Here is a 21,409-nt window from a genome sequence, read left to right as displayed (position 1 = left end):
TTGATGTCAATACGTATACGCCCCACCATTGACTACAGTAAATCTCTGCTGTATTTTGTTTTAACAATCAATTAGTTTTCTTTAATTCATTCCTAATTGTAATCGTCAAAATAGCAAACGAAATTATTTAAGCATCTTATATAAAATACCTAAATCTATTCTCATTTTAAGTAGCTTATTGCAATTTTGATGTTGTGCAATCAATAGAGGATATTTGTCCTCAAGGAATGTTTTTGTCATTCTCATATCCCGAGACATAGACATTGTGTCAAATGAAGCATAATATTGTGATAACAATAAAATTATCATTTCAACTGTAACCAACAAACCGACCTATGGACGGACTAGCCGTTGCCGGTTTTGTGCATCATTTGTGGCAAATATTAAATGAAATGGAAATTTTGAAAATCTATAAAAATGGCCATGGGCTATTATATCAATTGGTGGCTCATATGGGGGAAGGATAATAATGACATATCTTAGATTGTGGCACTGCCATTTATCCTTGGCATTTTTGTTACTTGTTGTCTGGAGATTTACACATTATTAGTTTTTCTTTGTAATTTCGATGTTGCCTTTCTCCAAAAATTTTATAACAAATCAATTCGTTGCCATGTCTACTATTTAAGTAGATTTTCTTATATTACAAATCTAATTTTGTTTATTTATATGAGGCATTTTTTTGAAAATGTTATTGATATTGAAATATCAAAAAGAGATTTAATATGCCACTGAAATGTACCAATGAACAAATATTTGTGTTAAATATGTAATTTATTCTATTATTATATTATTATTTTCTTCAAGAAAACAAAATGGACAAGTTAACGTATACATGCTGACGGTACTCATACGCCCAGGCATACAAAATAAAACATTTGTGAACTTTTAATTTTTCACCATAGCTTTCTTTTATGTTTTCACCTTGCTTCAATTTAAGATCTTTCAACAATGCTTTTTCTCAGTACTGCAAACTGCATGCATAATAAAATCATAGGTTTTCTATTCAAACTCTAGAAAATGGGGATTGACATTTGAATACTACAATGTTCACGTCAACTTTCATGCTTAGCATCTAAAGGAATTTCAATGTTTTCTATGCAGCATAAATTTCTACAAAACTTTAAAACTAAAATAAGGCGTTAGAAAAAAAACAAAACTCATGTTTTGTTGTTGGCCAAATATTCAAATACAAAAATTTGTTATTCTACGATAAGAAGAAGAAGAATAAGAAACAAAAGCAAAATTCAATTGAATTTAAACAAAAAAGTTGTTATATTTTCTTTTGATTTTGTTTATATTTCTTTAAAGAGATATTTGCTTTGAAGACAGAGATAGAGTAACAACGTAAAATATTTATAATTTGCTTTCTTTAAAAAAATGTTTTAGAACAATATCTTACAAATGATAGGAGGTTTTGTTTGTTTTTTATTTATTGTACCTTAACGAACAAATCGTGATGTAAATTCTAGAAATAAACAAAAGAAAAAAGGCGGGAAAATAGGACGAAGAAAGAAAACAAGAGATGAGAAACACGATAATTGTTTGCTTTCTCATTGAGAAAGAGAGAGACAGAATAAGTAAAAATACATATCTATTCGTTATTCAAACATTAACTCAAGTAATTGAGAAGTTAATCGAGTGATTCATTTAATGGGAATGGATTGTTGCTTGTTGTGGTGGGATTGTGAAGGATGAATGTGATTTTATAACAGTTCAGTAAATCAAAATCACAAAAACGTGAGAGAGGGAAATTACAAATACATTTATGTAACTAAAGAATTGTTATGAAGGCTATAAATACAGTTATGAGTATGTGAAGTTATTTTCCAAACAATCAGTAATAAGATAATCAATACGCTTAGAAAGACTTAATTTCTTTAAGAACGAATAAAGGAACTGTTTCCAGAGAAGTCATACTCATAGAAGAACTTTTAACAAACTATTTGCGCTATATTTCGTTTATAGCAGAAATCTCGTCAGAACTTCTTCAGGCTATAATATTAACCTTCGGAGCCCGATACAATGCTGCCTATGCAAAGAATGCTTTTAAAAGGACATTTACAAAAAAGGTTACTTAAGGACCTATAGAAGTTCTACCTTCAGTGAACGGTATCTTATTTCAAAATAAATTATAAAATATCTTCGATTATCTATATATGACTGACCCACAAGAGTACCACAGTGCTGTAATGATAAGCACACCTGCCATGCCCGGAACTTCACATTTTCAACGGTGGCAAATATACAACTCAGCGTAACGCCCGCATTAACATTTTCTGAGTATTTCCGTTCCCTACTTGTGGAAGTAAATCCCATATCATTGATGAATCAATCGGGAACATATGTATATAAATGACCTATGAAGGAAAACCGATAGGAAACCTTCTATCTTTAAGATTGATAAGTTAGAGGAGTTCCAATCTATGAAAAAACGATAGGACTGCTTCTACTTACAGGGAATCTATAGGAAGTGTTGAGAACAACATTCCGTCTTCTGTCTAAAACAGAGCGAATATCTTCTCTGCTTATAGGCAACAATTGGTACGACTACTCCTTATAAAGTGTCTTTCATTTAGTTTTGAGATGTTCAGCTTGTAGAAGACAGATATAGACCCTCTACTTAGAAGAGGGATAAGCCCTCTTCTACCTATATAAGGCAGGTAAGAGACATTCTACTTACATAATATCCCCCTTATAGCGTAAAAGACCAAAGGATGGCTACTTCTAAAAGTAAACAGATATATGGTAGATGACTTAAAAGACCGATTCTATTTCTAGAAGAAGGTCATCAAGAGGTTTTCCTCTTAGAGGAGAAGACCGATTAGAGATCGTTCACTGGTAGAAGAATACTGTTAAGAGGTCGTTTGGATATAGAGAAGACCGATTGAAGGTCTTCTGTTCATAAAAGGAGATCGATAGCAGATCGGTTGAAGATCGTTTGCTGTAGACGGCTGATAGGTAGCATTCCGGTTATAAAGAACACTTACTGGTGGTCTTCTTTTTGAATAAGACCCTTAAGAGGTCCTACTCTTAGATGAAAAATCTGATTAGAGTAATTTTTCGTATAGAAGTGGACCGATAAAAGGTCTTCCTTGTTAGTACTGATTGGAGGTCTTCTATTTATAGAAGGAGAACCATTGGAAGCCTCTTGCGGACAGAAAAAGAGACATAAGAGGTCCTTCTCTAAGGGAGAAGACCCATTGGAGGTCTTCTGGTTATAGGAGGAGACCAATTGCACCTCTTCTGCTAATAGAAGGAGACCGATTTTAGGTATTCTGCTTGTAGAAGAAGACCCAAATGAGGTCCTCCTCTTAGTCGGAAGACCGATTAGATATCTTCTGCATATAGAAGGAGATCCATAAGAGGTATTTCTCTTTGGGAGAAGACTGATTGATTGATTAGGCGTCTTCCTCTTAAAGGGAAGACCGAATTGAGGACTTCCACTTTTAGAAAAGGATCGATGTAGACCCATAGAAGGTCATCCGCTTAAAGGGAGAACCGATTGGATTGGTTATTGTAGGAGACCAATTGAAGGTCTTCTTATTGAAATAGACACATGAGAGGTCTTCCTCTTAAAGGGAAGACCGACTAGATGTCTTTTGCTTATGGAAGGCGACCAATAAGAGGCCCTCCTTCCAGGGGAAAGACGATTGAAGGTCTTCTGCTTATAGAAGGAGACCGATTGAAGGTCTTTTGTTTATAGAAAAAGGCCTAAAAAGGTCTTCCTCTTAAAGGGTAGACCGATCTGTAAGCAGAGAAGGTATGCTGCTGATAGAAGAGGACCCATAAGAGGTCTGCCTCTTAGAGGGAAGACGGATTGGAGGTCTTCTGCGTTTAGAAGGAATACCATAAGTGGTCTTCCTCTTAAAGGAAAGACTGACCGGAGGTGTTCTGCTTAAAAAAGAAGACGTATTGAAGTTATGCTGCTCATAGAAGGTCCTGAGGTATTCCTTTTAGAATAAAAATCGATTGGACGTATGCTGCGTATAGAAGGAGACCCATACGAGGACTTTCTCTTAAAGGGAAAATCGATTGAAGGTCTTCTGATTATAGAAAGATTCCGATCGAATGTCTTCTGCTTATAAAAGGAGATAAAGAGGGCCTCCTCATAAAGGGAAGACCGATTGGAGGTCTTTTCTTACAGAAGGAGACCCATAAGAGGTCTTTTTCTTAGGGGGAAGGCCGATTGGAGGTCTTCTGCTTATAGAAGGACTCCCATAAAAGGTCTTCCTTAAAAGGGAAGACAGATTCGAGGTCCACTTATAAAAAATATTGATTGAAGGTATGCTGCTGATAGAAGAGTTTTCTCAATAGATCCTCTTCCCAGGGGAAAGTCCGATTGGAGGTCTTCTGTTTATAGAAAGAAAGAAACCAAAGACTGACCGGAGGTGTTCTGCTTATAGAAGAAGACCTATTGAAGTTATGCTGCTCATAGAAGGTCCTGACGAAATCGATTGGAGGTATTCTGCGTATAGAAGGAGAGCCATAAGAGGTCTTTCTCTTAAAGGGAAGATCGATTGAAGGTCTTCTGATTATAGAAAGATGCCGATCGAAGGTCTTCTGCTTATAAAAGGAGAGAAAGAGGCCCTCCTATTAAAGGGAAGACCGATTGGAGGTCTTTTCTTACAGAAGAAGATCCATAAAAGGTCTTTTTCTTAAGGGGGGTCTTTTGGGTCTATTAGGAGACCCATAAGAGGTCTTTTACTTGGGGGCAAGGCCGATTCCTCTTAGAATAAAAATCGATTGGAGGTATTCTGCGTATAGAAGGAGACCCATAAGAGGACTTTCTCTTAAAGGGAAAATCGATTGAAGGTCTTCTGATTATAGAAAGATGCCGATTGAAGGTCTTCTGCTTATAAAAGGATATAAAGAGGGCTTCCTCATAAAGGGAAAAGCGATTGGAGGTCTTTTTTTACAGAAGGAGGCCCATAAGAGGTCTTTCTCTTAAGGGGGTATTTTGGGTCTATTAGGAGACCCATAAGAGGTGGGGGCAAGACCGATTGGAAGTCTTCTGCTTATAGAAGGAGACCCGTAAGACGACTTACTTCCAGGGGGAAGCCCGATTAGAGGTCCTCTGTTTATAAAAAGGCTCCCATAAAAGGTCTTCCTTAAAAGGGAAGACAGATTCGAGGTCAACTTATAAAAAATATTGATTGAGGGTATGCTGCTGGTAGAAGAGTTTTCTCAATAGATCCTCTTCCCAGGGGAAAGTCCGATTGGAGGTCTTCTGTTTATAGAAAGAAAGAAACCAAAGACTGACCGGAGGTGTTCTGCTTATAAAAGAATACCTATTGAAGTTATGCTGCTCATAGAAGGTCCTGACGAAATCGATTGGAGGTATTCTGCGAATAGAAGGAGATCCATAAGAGGTTTTTCTCTTAAAGGGAAGATCGATTGAAGGTCTTCTGATTATAGAAAGATGCCGATCGAAGGTCTTCTGCTTATAAAAGGAGAAAAAGAGGACCTCCTAATAAAGGGAAGACCGATTGGAGGTATTTTCTTACAGAAGGAGATCCATAAAAGGTCTTTCTCTTAAGGGGGGCCTTTGGGTGTATTAGGAGACCCATAAGAGGTTTTCTACTTGGGAGGAAGGCCTATTGGAAGTATTCTGCTTATAGAAGGAGACCCGTAAGACGACTTACTTCCAGGGGGAAGCCCGATTAGAGGTCCTCTGTTTATAAAAAGGCTCCCATAAGAGGTCTTCCTTTAAAGGGAAGACAGATTCGAGGTCCACTTATAAAAAATATTGATTGAAGGTATGCTGCTGATAGAAGAGTTTTCATAATAGATCCTCTTCCCAGGGGAAAGTCCGATTGGAGGTCTTCTGTTTATAGAAAGAAACCAATAAGAAGTCTTCCTCTTAAGGGGAAGACCGATGGGATGTCTTTTATATGTAGAAGGAGACCCATAAGAGGTTTTTTCTTAGGGGGAAGGTAGAAGGGGACCCGCAAAAGGTCCTATTTTCAGGGGGAAGACCGATTGGAAGTTTTCTGTTTACAAAAGGACTTCCATAAGTGGTCTTCCACTTACAGGGAAGCCAGATTGGAGGTCTTCCACTTATAGAAAAAGACCGATTCAAGGTATGCTGCTGATAGAAGAGTATTCATGGGAGATCCTCCTCCCAGGGGGAAAACCGATTGGGGGTCTTCTGTTTATAGGAGGAAACCCATAATAGGTCTTCCTCTTAAAGGGAAGACCGATTAGATGACTTCCACTTATAGAAAAGGATCGATGGGGACCCATAGAAGGTTATCCACTTAAAGGGAGGAACTATTGGATGTCTTTAATTATTGTAGGAGACCAATTGAAGGTCTTCTTATTGAAATATACGCATGAGAGGTCTTCCTCTTAAAGGGAAGACCGATTAGATGTCTTTTGCTTATAGAAAGAGACCAATAAGAGGCCCTCCTTCCAGGAGAAAGACCGATTGAAGGTCTTCTGCTTATAGAAGGAGACCGAAGAAGGCCTAAAAAGGTCTTCCTCTTAAAGGAAAGACCGATCTGTAAGCAGAGAAGGAGACCGATAGAAGGTATGCTGCTGATAGAAGAGGACCCATAAGAGGCCTGCCTCTTAGAGGGAAGACGGATGGGAGGTCTTCTGCGAATAGAAGGAATACCATAAGTGGTCTTTCTCTTAAAGGAAAGACTGACCGGAGGTGTTCTGCTTAAAGAAGACGTATTGAAGTTATGCTGCTCATAGAAGGTCCTGAGGTATTCCTCTTAGAATAAAAATCGATTGGAGGTATTCTGCGTATAGAAGGAGACCCATAAGAGGACTTTCTCTTAAAGGGAAAAATCGATTGAAGGTCTTCTGATTATAGAAAGATGCCGATCTTCTGCTTATAAAAGGAGATAAAAAGGTCCTCCTCATAAAGGGAAGACCGATTGGAGGTCTACCACTTATAAAAAAATACTGATTGAGGGTATGCTGCTGACAGATCCTCCTCCCAGGGGAAAGACCGATGTTGTTGTTGTTGTAGCAGCATAGAAACCTACGTGAAGCACAGGTTTGATGCTGGGTTGGCAGCCGGTACGAAAGAACCCGCTGCCGTTGGTCTTCTGGGGAAGACCGATTGGAGGTCTTCTGTTTATAGAAAGAAACCAATAAGAAGCCTTCCTCTTAAGGGAAGACCGATTCGATGTCTTTTGGATGTAGAAGGAGACCCATAAGAGGTCTTTTTCTTAGGGGGAAAGCCGATTAGAGGTTTTCTGCTTACAGAAGGAGACCCGTAAGAGGTCCTATTTCCAGGGGAAGACCGATTGGAAGTTTTCAGTTTATAAAAGGACTTCCATAAGTGGTCTTCCACTTACAGGGAAATCAGATTGGAGGCCTTCCAATTATAGAAAAAGACCGATTTAAAGTATGCTGCTGATAGAAGAGGATTCGTGAGAGATCCTTCTCCCAGGTGGAAACACGATTGGGGGTCTTCTGTTTATAAGAGGAAACCCATAAGAGGTCTTCGTCTTAAAGGGAAGACCGATTGAAGGTCATCTGCTCATAGAAGGAGGCTCATAAGGAAGGAGGTTCCCAGGGATAGACCGATTGGAGGTCTTCTGGTTATAAAATGAGACCGATTGAAGGTCTTCTACTGATAGAAGAAGACCCATAAGAGGTCTTCCTCCAAGGGAAGATCGATTGGATGTCTTCCTCTTATAAAAGAAGGCCGACTGGAAGTGTTTTGGTTATAGAAGAAGACCCATAATAAGTCTTGCTTTTAGAATGGAAGATCAATTGGAATTCTTCAGCTTATAGAAGGAGGTGTTCTGCTTATAGAAGCGGGCCATTTGGAGACCATTTGTTTAAAGAAAGAGAACGATTGGTGTTTTCTTCGTACTGTAGAAGACCGATTGAAGGCCTTTCCCTGGTAAAAGGCTGGAGATCTTCTGTATAAAGAAGATCAGAGGACTTCTGTATATAGAGATCGAAGACCTTCTGTTTACAGAAGAGAGAGCGATTTTGGTCTTCTTTTTAATGGACCGATTGGTGAAATTTTTCTTGTGGAGGAAGACTGGGGGTTTTCTGCTTATAGAAGGAGACGGATTGGAATTCTTCCTCATAGAGGAGAAGACCATTTGGAGGACGTCGGCTGATAGAAGATGACTTTTATGGGGTATTCTAGATATAGGGAAGACCGATTGGAGGACTTCTTCTCATAGAAGGAGACACTGCAGAGGTCTTCCTTTAGATGAGAAGACCCGTTGCATACCTTTTTTAAAATTTTGCCTGTTAGGGCGAAGACCATTTTTAATGATTTTTTACTAATTTTCTCGTTTAGAGTTAAGCTTGATGATCGGAAATTATTTGAAAGTGAATAAGGAAAGCCAAGGACTCGAACCCACATAGTCACCAAATTACGTTACCTGGTTTGTTTATAGAAGAAAACAATTTGGAGGTTTTCCGATTCTAGAGGTAGATTGATAAAAGCTCTTCTGCCTATAGAAGAAGGATATAGGGGCGTTCGTCTTATAGCATGAGATTGATTGCTTACATAGGAGGATTAATGGGAGGTTCTGCCTATAAAAGTAGACTGTAGACTTCTGCTTATTGAAGAAGTCTGATACAAGGTATTCAAGAAGAAAGTGAGAAGGTTTTCTGTTCTCCTGCTGATAAAAGAAGATCGGAGGGAGATCTTTTGTTTATAAATAAAGACCAGTCTTGGTCTTTTGCATAGATCGGAAATCAAATAGGGGTTCTTCGGCTGATAGCATGAGATTGACAATGAGTCTTCTTCTTATAGAAGAAGAGAGAGAAGTGATCTTTAGAAGAAGAAGGACCACAAACGGCTTTTTGTTTAAAGAAGAACATGATCGATAAAATATTTAATTTTAAAAGAATACCGATTGGAGATCTTTGGATTATAGGGGAATACCGAGAGTCATTTGCTTATAGAAGAAGAAGAAAAGAGCAACCAATACGAGGCCATCTGCTTATGGAAGACCAACGGAAATGTGTTTATAAAAAGAGACCGATATAAGGTCATTTGCTAATCGAAGAAGGCTAATAGGAAGTGTTTACAATACCTATAAAAATCTTCTATAAATCGTTCAAAGATTCTTGTACAAAGTTAAATTGAAGATCTTCTTTATATAGGCGACCGAAAAGAAATCGTATTTTTTAAGAAGATCAGTAAGAGGTCTGATATTAATAGAAGATACATAGATAGTAAGCAGATCCCACCTTACATGTCGCCTGTAGAAGGTCTTGTATTTATAGACAACAGATACTCAAGGTATTTTTCCAGCAAAACAAAAACTCATTACAAATCGAACTACTAACCCATTATTTTCACCAGGATCGTATTTATTTTATGGCCGCAAAAGTCGTCAACTAAGTAGTTAATTTCTGGCTACTACAAGCCCTAACTACTTATTCGTCGAATTTTAGTGTCCCAAATAAGTACTGATTTCTGGTGACATGCGCTTGATAAAATAAAGGGGTTGTAAGTGGATTTGGAATGAGTTTTTTGCTATATTTTATCATGATCTTCTATAATAATATATAAAGTTTCTTTAATATGGGGTCCTTCTTCCTATGTAATATATAATATTTATTAATTTTCAAGAACTGAATAGTTCCCTATTAAATTTCTATCAACCTTGTTTTAGTTTGGTGTTTTCACTTTCATGTTACAATTTTCTTTTTTCAACAATAAAGAAGTACAACAATTATTTAAAGAAAAAAACAGAGATGGGAAAGAGAAGACAAAATGGTAGGACTGAATATGATGGTATATCACGAGACATATTTGTGTTGTTATTTGTTTTATTTTTTGATATATTAACAGAAGAGAAATAAAATTAAAAAAGAAACAAACCATAGATGAATAATAAGCACCAATTTGAGTGTTTGTTGCTGCTGTCATTGTTATGGTTATCTAAAGTGTTTATTAAGGAGCTCTAAGAGCGACAGAGAGGGTTTTATGAACGTGAATGGGTGAGTGGAGGAGAAGTTATTCTAAGATTTAACGTTTCCTTGGCAAAAGCCAATTTTTTTGTTTTGTTTTTCTTTCAGTTTGTGGTTTGAAAAAGAAAAGTCGTTGAATGTTGAGGAATGTGCGGTTTGGTATTTAATAGCAGACATGCTATTTTGATGAATGTACATGGTGTTCTTTTTTGTTTTGTTGTTGCTGTTTTTTTTCTGTTCTGCTTGTTGACGTTTTGTAAATCAAATATTGAGTATAACCAATAAATGTGTTGACGATAACAATAGAACGAAAAACGTAACGAAAAGGACGTAAGTGGAAAATATAACAACTTCAAAACCAAAGAAGAAACTGAATAACCTTAAATAAAGTAGGTGTATGTAGGTATAAAGGAACGACAACGGACTGAGTGTGGTGATACCACCTCCGTGAAGGCAAAACAAAATCACTTCAGCATGTTAATTTTTGTCAAGTATGCCGTTGTTTTTTGTGTTTGCCAACAATATTTCAAGGGTATTTGAACACTTTTTCTTTTTCATTCGAAGTGTTTTGTTTGGTAAGGTAATGAACAGTGATTCGAGGAGTAGATATTTAGGAGTTGAAATTTAAAATCATACGTTTCCATATAACTTCCCTATATATGTACATATAATTTAAGTGACATACTTTTGTTGCAATAACGGTAATACTTTTTGTTGTGCATAGAAGATACGAAAAATGTTGAACTTCACCATTAAAAGTACATCGATTATTATTATTATTATTATTATTATTATTATTATTATTATTATTATTATTTTTTTTTTTTTTATTATTATTATTAATATTATTATTATTACTACTTTTATTATTATTATTACTATTATTATAATTATTATTATAATTATTATTATCATTGTTATTATTATTATTTATTTTTCCCATAATGTTTGTGTAAATTACCTCCATATTTTAGATTTCATGAGTAATGCGAAGGATTAGCATAATTAAAAAAGGGAATGTGGATATAATTGAAAACTGTAACTGTTGACGTATGCGTTACGCCAACACTTATACGCACCATTATGCCTGGGAAAGGAAATTTTAACAGAAATTGAAACGTGCACTAAGAAAATCTAAATCGATGGACCAGCTCTAAGTTTTTTTTTATGCCCTCAGCATTTCTTCTATACATTTTCATACGGGCAGAATGTGCCTCATCGCAATAATGGTTTAAGACCCCAATTATGTTTAGACGAAATCCCTTTCACACAATTTGGAGTTGATTCAACAATGTCCGTCAGTCTGTCTGACTGGCTGGAACGCACGATAACTCTCAAACTGATAAACCGATTTGGTCCAAAATTTGGCCTTCGTTATATTCTGTCCAAACTTAGTTTAAGTTTGAAGATGAGGCATACTGAGAATGTTCGGAAAAATTGTGGGCACGATAACTCTTGAAGGGAGCAACCGATTTGGTCCATACTTTACAGATCGTGAAAATTCTACCAGACATAGATGAGGTTTCAATATGGACTCTATTGGTCCCCTCCTTCGGGTACCTTCCACACAAAATTTCGGATTAGTTCAGTTTAAGACCTGCTCTCGAATCTCTTTGATTTTTATACCCTTCACCATATGGAGGGTATAATTAAATTTGTCATTCCGTTTGTAACACATCGAAATATTCGTCGGAGACCCTATAAAGTATATATATTATTGATCAGCATAAAATGTCGATTTGACCATGTCCTTCTGTCCGTCCGTCCGTCCGTCTGTCTGTTTGTTGAAATCAAGATACAGCTTGCAATTTTAAAGATAGAGAGTCAACATTTGGTACAGAAGTTTTTATTACTTGCAGGATGATTGGTATTGAAAATGGGATATATCGGTCCACGTTTTGATATAGCACCCATAGAACGGTACCTCCCGATTTTCGGTATTTTTAAGGTTTTAGCTTCATTATCCTACCAAAATGGCTGAAATTTAGTACGTAGTCTTCTTTAGGGGTATAAAACTTTCTCCCAAAATTTAGTCGGTATCGATCCACACCTTCATATAGCCCCCATAGAACGGTACCTCCCGATTTTCGGTATTTTGAAGGTTTTTGCTTCATTATCACACCGAAATGGCTGAAATTTGGTACTTAGTCTACGTTGGTGGTATAAAACTTTCCCCCAGAACTTTGTCGTTATCGGTCCATGCCTTCATATAGGCCCCCATAGAACGGTACCTCCCGATTGTCGTTATTTTGAAGGTTTTAGCTTCATTATCACACCGAAATGGCAGAAATTTGGTACTTAGTCTACGATGGTGGTATAAAACTTTCCCCCAGAACTTTGTCGTTATCGGTCCATGCCTTCATATAGGCCCCATAGAACGGTACCTCCCGATTTTCGGTATTTTGAACGTTGTGGCCTCAATATTCCACCGAAATGGCTGAAATTTGGTATTAAGACTTCGTTGGGGGTACTCAAATTTCCCCTTTAAATTTTTCGGTATTGGTCCAAGCCTTCATATAGCCCCCATGGAAAGGTACCTCCCGATTTACGGTATTTTGAAGGTTTTAGCTTCATTATCCTACCGAAATGGCTGAAATTTGGTAATTAGTCTTCGTTGGTGGTATAAAACTTTCCCCCAGAACTTTGTCGTTATCGTTCCATTCCTTCATATAGGCCCCATAGAACGGTACCTCCCGATTTGCGGTATTTTGAACGTTGTGGCCTCAATATTCCACAGAAATGGCTGAAATTTGGTATTTAGACTTCGTTGGGGGTACTCAAACTTCTCCTTTAAATTTGTCGTATTGGTCCACGCCTTCATATAGCCCCCATGAAAAGGTACCTCCCGATTTTTCGTATTTTTAAGGCTGTGTCTTCAATATTCCACCAAAATGGCTGAAATTTGGTATTTAGTCTTCAATGTGATATAAAACTGTTCGCCAGAAATATGTCTGTACAGGTCCACGCTTTCATATTGCCCCATTTCTGACTAAAATTCGTCGGTATAAGTCCACGTTTCGATATAGCCCCCATAGTGACGTCAATATCCAACCGAAATGGCTGAAATTCGTTATTTGTCTTCCAAGAGTTTTAAAATATTCCAGAAGAGTATTATCAGTATAGGTCCACGTCTTCCTACATCCCCATAGAAGCGTACTTCTTGATTTTCGGTATTTTTATACCCTCCACCATATGCAGGGTATTATTAAATTTGTCATTCCTTTTGTAACACATCGAAATATTCGTCGGAGACCCTATAAAGTATATATATTATTGATCAGCATAAAATTCTATGTCGATTTGACCATGTCCGTCTGTCCGTCCGTCCATCTGTCTGTTGAAATCAAGATAAAGCTCGCAATTTTTAAGATAGAGCGTCAAAATTTGGTACAGAAGTTTTTATTACTTGCAGGATGGTTGGTATTGAAAATGGGATATATCGGTAGACGTTTTGATATAGCCCCCATAGAACGGTACCTCCCGGTACCTCCCGGTACCTCGGTATTTTGAAGGTTGTGGCCACAATAATCCACCGAAATTGCTGAAATTTGGTACTTAGTCTTGGTTGGGGGTATATAATTGTCCCCTAGAAATTTGTCGGTATAAGTCCACGCCTTCCAATAGCCCCCATAGAACGGTACCTCCCGATTTTCGGTAATTTGAAGGTTGTGGCCACAATAATCCGCCAAAAATGGCTGAAATTTAGTACTTAGTCTTCGTTGGGGGTAGAGAACTGTACCCCAGAAATTTTTCGGTTAAGATCCACGCCTTCATATAGCCCCCATAGAACGGTACCTCCCGATTTTCGGTATTTTAAAGGTTGTGGCCACAATAATCCACCAAATTGGCTGAAAGTTGGTCCTTAGACTTCATTGGTGGTATACAAATTTCCTCCAGAAATTTGTCGGTATAGGTCCACGCCTTTATATAGCCCCCATAGAACGGTACCTCCCGATTTTCGGTATTTTAAAGGTTGTGGCCACAATAATTCACCAAAATGGCTGAAATTTGGTCCTTAGACTTCATTGGTGGTATAAAACTTTCCTCAAGAAATTTGTCGGTATAGGTCCACGCCTTCATATAGCCCCCAGAGAACGGTACCTGCCGATTTTCGGTATTTTAAAGTTTGTGTCCACAATAATCCACAGAAATGGCTGAAATTTTGTACTTAGTCTTCGTTGGGGGTATAAAACTTTCTCCCAGAAATTTGTCGGTATAGGTCCATGTTTTAATATAGCCTCCATACCTCCCGAATGTGGTTACTGTGAAAATTAGCCAGATTTTTTTTACGGAAATTGTTGAAATTTGAAATTTTGTCTTCTTCGTACACGAAGGGAAATTGTTCCGTTTTACAATAAAAATCGTTCTTACAAATTTTTGAGGGGAATGCCCATACTTCCTAAAAAACACTGTGCGACACGAAAAAAATTAACCACATTCTGACACCGCAGCGTGATAGAAGACGAAAAATAAGAAGACACGTGTCTCGGCGTTTTTCCCTGTTACTTCGAATTTCGCGGTTATGGCCCCCAAAGACCTGAGGCATTCATGTCAAAAAGGACCATTTTGATTTACTCGTGGAGGCAAAGTTGTAGCTCTCATCTTTAAGAATAATAATTGTGAAGACATAAAATCCATTCAATCTTATCTTTAAGGTCAAAATCGTTAAGGTCAAGTTTCCGAAAGTTGTAAAAAACCACAATGGCACCATATGTAGTGGCTGCAGTGCACTATTGTTCTCGAACTGATCAACCAATTTGGTTTAAGATCGAAGATCGGCAATATGCGTCCACAATTTCCTGTACCTATCGGAGTAGCCGATTTGGTGCAAACTTCGGATCTCATAATTTTTTGTCCAAATTTGTTTAACATCCTCTTTAGGGTATCTCCCCCGAAAAAGTTTTTGTTTAAGTACAGTTTAGCGACTGTTCGAAGGTCATTTGGAAATTTATGCCGATCCTATTCGTTGTGGTCCTGTTTCAGCGATAAAAAAACCGTGTCCAACTGAAATGACTATTGGACGCGATATATCGAAATTAAATGACTCTCAAAATAAAATGCACCTCCTCCGCAACACTTTTGAGCATTAATTCTATTCTGCATTTTTGTCTGTACTGTCAAATGTCCAAAAAGGTCCACAAAATACTGAAATCCTCCTCAATACCTAATTATTGGGGAAAAAGATTTTGGTTGTGTAGCCAGCATTCGATCAGTCGGTATATGAAAGTTTCAATTCACATAGGCTGAGGGTATATCTCTGTCGGCAAGCCGACATTTTTTACTTGTTAGAGTTGGTCCATCGACTTTGAAGTACAAAAATAGGGTTTTTGGCTTTTGAAACTTTCAACGATTGCGTATAAGTTCTGACAGCACGTATACGCATCTTCATAAAATGACAAAATGTTCTCTTTAAAACATTTGAGTCACATTCTTGTGGGTGATATGAATCGAATTTTCTAATAACACTGTGCAACAAAATGGAGGTGCAAGTCTGGTGCACGGAAAATTCTCTTGGGAAAGAAAGGCCTTGGTGAGTATATTAAGAACCCCGAAGGACAGATCCGCCGTGAGTCGAACTTCTGCGTTATGGCGTGATGAAGTTTTTGCTAGAGACTCTGTAAGCCATCAGGAATTAGCGTTATATCTTTGTTCGCTGTTGCTTTAGCTTATTTTTGAGATGACATATCTTCAGTCGAATCGAATGAGGATTACTTTCGTAGAGCACTTCGATCTTCTAACTCGCTTCATTCAATGTCCTTTTCGTTCTTTATTTTAAGAGCCGCTAAAAAGTACCACAAGATGACGTTTTTCAGCTTCGAAATGTTCTGCAAAAATGTCGCCCAGAAAATTTTAGGTACGTCTCTCATTGACAACTAATCGATTTTGACATTTACCCCTGTTTGCTCAGAAAAACTGTGTTTTGTGTTTTTGTATGTTCTGTAACGAATGTACAAAAAAACAAAATATAGTCTTTTTCTGAACAAAAACAGGGAAAATGCGCAAAACGACCACGAAAACGCGACAAAATCGATTAGTTGTCAATGAGAGCCGTACCTAAAATTTTCTGAGCGACACTTTTGCAGAACAATTCGAAGTTGAAAATCGCCATCTTGTGGTACTTTTATAGCGGCTCTTAAAATAAAGGACGGAAAGGACATTGAAGGAAGCGGGTTATAAGGTCGAAGTCCTTTACGAAAATAATCCTCATTCGATTTGTCCTTCGGGCTTCTTAATATACTCACCAAGGCCTTTCTTCCCCAAGAGGAATTATCTCTGTCCCAAAATTTGTGTTCACAGTGTAATCCGTAATACGTTTTCTTTTGCCCTCCCAAAAACTACATTTATTTTACTTTTTAATATTTCACTCAATAGAAATGTGACATATACTCTTATTTGTAGGGGTCCCCTTGTGACCTAAGTTCCTTTATCTTGATTGGATTTAAAAATTACCGCATAACTTCAACAAATAATTGGCAACTACAAGAAAGTGCCTGACACTACGAATGTCTTTTTCGTATGAAAAATGCTAACAATCAAAAACTTCCCTCAGGAAGCCAAACACTTCAACATATTAAGGGGATATGTTGATGACAAATATGTACATATATCTTCCTGCTTTTGTTTTAAGTCCTTTAGGGACTTCTCCTATCCCCTGCATACATACATATGTGTTCCAACTCGAATCACTGTTCATATCTTTCATCATTCATCGACGCCTAGGTTTGTTGTTCCTTTGAAGAATGTACATAGAACACAACACAATAACAACAACAACTTGAAATTGTTGTGATTCCTGCTGCAGCCTGGATCACCCTTAAGGAATTTCAATTATTTTTGCTGATTGTTCAGACTGTTCCAAACGGATTCATCCAAAGGCAAATGAAAAAAGGCATCTTCAAGGCGTAACAAACAAAAAACAGAAGTTATGTTTGTACAACTGTTTTGTTTGCTTGTTTGTAAAATCTCTCGAATCTCCCAGAGATGAGAGATGGATGGTTGGATGGATGGACGGATGAATGAATGAACGAACGGATGTTTCCAATGAATGTAAAGTACAACAACAATTTGTTCTTTGTTGTGTTTGTGTGTGGCGCTAGGGAGACTTATGCTGTTTTGAATAGAAATCGCAACTTAGGTGTTTCCATCACAGAACAAGAACAACAACACCATCACCAAGGATATAGGTCATTGTTGTTGCTTGATTTGCTGCTTGGCTGGAGGATGGATGAATGGATAAATGGTTGGGTAACTCCTTATCAGGTTACCTGATGACTAAATATTTGTATAAGTTTGTACATGTCTATGGGTGAACTCGTGTATCTTTGTGTGTAAGTGTCAGAATGCTTTCTTTTTTTTTGTGAATTATGATATTTTGCTTTGTTCTACCTGATGTGAATGTTGGCCATTGCAAACGCCGCCACTGCAGACACCAGTACCAGGAACCTTTAGCTGTTCATGTTTGTAGTCCGGCTGATAGGGCAGCAGCATACGGATTTTGCCCCAACGATTAAAGAATAAGGCTATCGCTCCAGCCCACACCATCAGAACGATGAGGACAATGCCAATTTCGACACCTCGTATCTAAAGTGAAGGATTATAAGGGAAAGACAAAAGAACAAAAAGAAAGAAAAAAAAAAGAAAAATCACAAAAAAGGTTAACATGTGCCGTAGCTTATGGTGAACTAGGGACATGACTTTTGTAGGAAATTTTCATTTCGTATATTGGAAATTCAATAAGCATAATCCAAGAAACGAATTGGTTACTTACCGTTGGCAATTCCCTGTGTGTGCCATGCGATAATGAATTTGTTGCAGTGGAGGTAACACCATCCTCGTTATAGGCACTGCCACTGCCGTTGCCACTACTGCTGCCACGATTAACGCTGCCCACTGAGTTTGATGAACCACTAGTTCCTCCGCTAGCTATCAGGGAGCCACCATCTCCACCACTGTCTTGCTGGGCATAGGGTTTGGGGGGTAAATCTAAACATATGTTCGGTATTAAATGTTAAAAAATTATTCATCATAGCAGGCTTATATAAACAGACAGGCCAAGACCAATATAAACACACACACATTCACACAAGTTGTGAAAGTGTAGATGTGTATATTATTGGTCTCTTAAATGTGCCTGTGTGTGCAGTAAATTTATTATTCAAAAGGATTCATTATATTAATGACCACTACATGGTCGTTTGTACCAAATAAAAAAAAAACAAAAGCATTTAATTTTGTTAGTGTTGTATTATTTAGCCAGCTTGTTGTTGATGTTGTTGTCTGGCCATATTTTTCGACAATTTATTTAGTCTTTTGTGTATTGTGTCAGTCATGCTCTTCTCATTCTCATTCTCTGTCTTTTGTGTTGTTGTGATACTTGCCTAATGTTCTAAATATAACTTGACGGCTGCGATACTTCTTTCCCAGCCACACGGCAGAGACAACAATCGAATATTGTGTCCCCGGCGTTAGACGATCCAATATGATGGCCTCACTGTTGCCTGCCACATCCTGCATAACCCTGTAACTTAAATTAATTCAATTTACCACTCAGGGCTTTTCAACTACGTACGCGTTTAAAATTATTGGTGAGGGACGGTTTTGTACTGGCGGGGAGAAGGGGGGTGAGTGGGTTAGTGTGCGGTGGATGTGTGTTTTATTGTTGTTGTCTTTGTTTTTTTTTAATAAAACAAACATACTTTGAACTTCACCATTAAAAGTCAATCAATCATGCAAAATGTCATTTGAGAAAAATGTTTAAAATATTATTTTGGTGTAAATTATTTTCATATTTTAGATTTGATAAGGATTATCATCGTTAAAATTGGAAATGAATGGAAACTATTGCATCAAAGCGAAGGTTGAAGTATTTGAAATTTGTCACTGTTGACGTATGCGTTATGACAACGCTTATACGCACAACTGAAACACTTTATAAATTTGTTTTATTAACTTTCAAACGAATATTTAACAAAAATTTAAGCAGAATTGCTAATAAAACCAATATCGCTTGACCAACTATTTTTTTTCGTGATATTTGAGGTGTTTCTAATATGTACCTGAACCTGCTTTAAAAACATTGTTCTCTTGCTATTTAACATTTGCTTGTATTTGCTGTATGGAAATGAAAATCTAACATAATTACCATGAAAACTCATTTATGTACTTAGTTTTTGAATTAAAAGTGTGTGCATTTTGATTTAAGTATCCTTCTCCTTAGGCTGAGATAGTGGATGTAAAGGCCTGCGTACATAAGCTGCTTTGCCTGGTTGTCTTGCTTTCCTGCTTCATTTTTGACATAATAAAAGAGCAAATTTCGAACTGGGTTGCCCTTTTCTTTTTTATTCTTTTATCAGAAACAAGCAAGGCAGCTTATGTACGCAGGCCTTAAAATATCAAGCAACGGTTCTGGCGTGATTTAACATGGCATCCCAGGACTTATCTTGGCCTTTCTCCATAAGGACGATTTCGTCCATAAGGACGATTAAAACTTGGGATATAAAAAACAGGCCCCTCTAAAGTTGAGGACCATGAGTTTTAAGGACCATGATCTGCGAATCTCCACCAATAAATTCTTTTAGGATTTTTAGTTAGTTGAAGGTTAAAACATCTGCACGGGGCCCTTGAAGCAACTTTAAATGAAATGGGCTTACACCTGGGAAGTTTTTGCGGATTCTGAAACTACAATGTTCATAGATGAAAAAAATCAAAAAAAAAACAAAAAAAAAAATAGCCGGAGCGCTTTATGTTGACCTTTTTAGGGTTTTTTAGGTTTTCATGATTTTGCTTGGAAACTGCAAGTCCTATCAAAATGGGACTAAAGAAAATGTTGTAGATATGAAAATTCTCTACAAGATTGATTCATTTTATGATAATTTCGAAGGTTTTACCGTTATTAAGATATAGAAGTTCAAATTGGGAGAATGCATTGACTGTATCGCTACTTTATATAACAATGTCACATGGTGAAAACCGCTAACACCTGTGAGGTTTTTGGAAATTTTGAAACAGCAATGGTCATAGATGAGAAAAATCCAAAAACAATAAAAAATCGCTGGAGGTGATTTATAAATAAATCGCGGTACAAGTTCACATTTTTAGGTTTATTTTAGGTTTTCGAGATTTTGCTTGGAAACCGCAAGTCCTATCGAAATGGGGCTAAAGAAAATGTTGTAGCTGTGAAAATTCTATAGAGGATTGACCGTTATGATATGTTCCATTTTTGAGATATATATGTAGATGTTCAGGTCACATTTTTAGCTTTTTTGTTAAGTAAGTCGGCAAGTCTTATCGAAATGGGACTAGAGAGAATCTTTTAGCTGTGAAAATTCTCTACAAGATCTGCATTCGTATTTTTTCCTAGGTTGTACCATTTTCGATATATGTATATAAGTTTAGGTTGGGAAATTGCAGTCATGACATTGTTTTATAAGGAGGCGATACAGTCAATGCATTGTCCCAATTTGAACTTCTATATCTCAATAACGGTAAAACCTACAAAATCATGAAGGTCAATCATGTAGAGAACATGAATAGCTACAACATTTTCTTTAGTCCTATTTCTATAGGACTAGCGGTTTCCAAGCAAAATCGTGAAAACCTAAAAAACCCTTAAAAATGTCAACTACAAAACTTGATAGCTTTATGCTGAACTACCAGGCTGAGCAGAATCGCCTTACAACGGTGTTAAATGACATTAAGCAGGAAGTTAGTTCTTTTGTGGCTGAGATGAGAGCAGACATTGGTAGATGTAATGACAATGTCCGTCGTGTTGAAGCTTCAACTTCGGCTAAATGTGTAGCTCTGGAGAAGGAAGACAACATTATGCACAAGAGGATAAATCGTTTAGATATATTGATTGGAGGGTTGCCAGAGGGTATAGACGATCTAGAAGCGCCTGTTATTGCTCTGGGCACATTTTACAATATACCTGTCACCAGCATGGACATAAATCACGTATGTTACATAAATCGGAAAAAAACAAATTCTTGTTAAATTGAACAAAGTAGCTAAGCGCGACCTACTGATGAAGGAGTATTTTAAAACTCGTAACCTTAAAGTCTCTTACTTATTGGGTACCCAGGGTGTTGGTCTAACTAGTCGAGTTTATCTTAACGACCATTTCTCTCCTGCCGCTGCACGCTTGAACTTTGTGTGCAAGAAACTTCAACGTTTGAAGATGGTGTCTAAGTTCAAAATCTTGAATACTGATATTCTTAAGGCATGGCTAAGGTTTCCTGATGGCAAAGAAGACACTTATAGCGCCAGTCAATGTGATGCTTTGCTTCATGATATTGAAGGTGGAGATGTTTGAACTTTTTTTCACCTTTTTATGTAATTCATTATATTTTGCTCGATTTTTCTGAATAATATTTTTTTCCTTAATTTTTTGTAAAAGTATTTTTGATCTCATTATGCTGTTGATCAGCTGCCTTAAAGTTTTATATGTTTTTACGATGTGTAGAAAGTTAAGAAATATATTTTTTTCATTGTTTATATACTTGGT

At 37.2% G+C, this 21,409-nt stretch overlaps 1 protein-coding gene across 8 annotated transcripts in view; it reads right to left on the bottom strand.

The window, feature by feature from the left end:
* Positions 1–21,409, bottom strand: part of LOC141387116 (uncharacterized) — a 275,784-nt gene that overhangs the window by 35,483 nt on the left and 218,892 nt on the right. For 6 of the 8 annotated variants that reach the window (XM_073956273.1, XM_073956276.1, XM_073956281.1 and 3 more), the window contains 3 exons: positions 18,285–18,430; positions 17,675–17,889; positions 17,293–17,487 (listed from right to left, as the gene is read on the bottom strand). In XM_073956273.1, coding sequence (XP_073812374.1) covers positions 17,293–17,487; positions 17,675–17,889; positions 18,285–18,430 — 556 coding nt within the window. The remainder of the gene's footprint in view (positions 1–17,292; positions 17,488–17,674; positions 17,890–18,284; positions 18,431–21,409) is intronic. The other 2 variants (XM_073956279.1, XM_073956278.1) reach the window with 1 other exon arrangement.

The sequence above is a fragment of the Musca autumnalis genome, unplaced genomic scaffold, assembly GCF_047663935.1.
Source record: "Musca autumnalis isolate F117 unplaced genomic scaffold, ASM4766393v1 scaffold_5, whole genome shotgun sequence".
NCBI classification, from domain to species: Eukaryota; Metazoa; Arthropoda; class Insecta; order Diptera; family Muscidae; genus Musca; species Musca autumnalis.
Note: the sequence above shows the minus strand (reverse complement) of the source record. Positions and strands in the feature narration are given on the sequence as shown.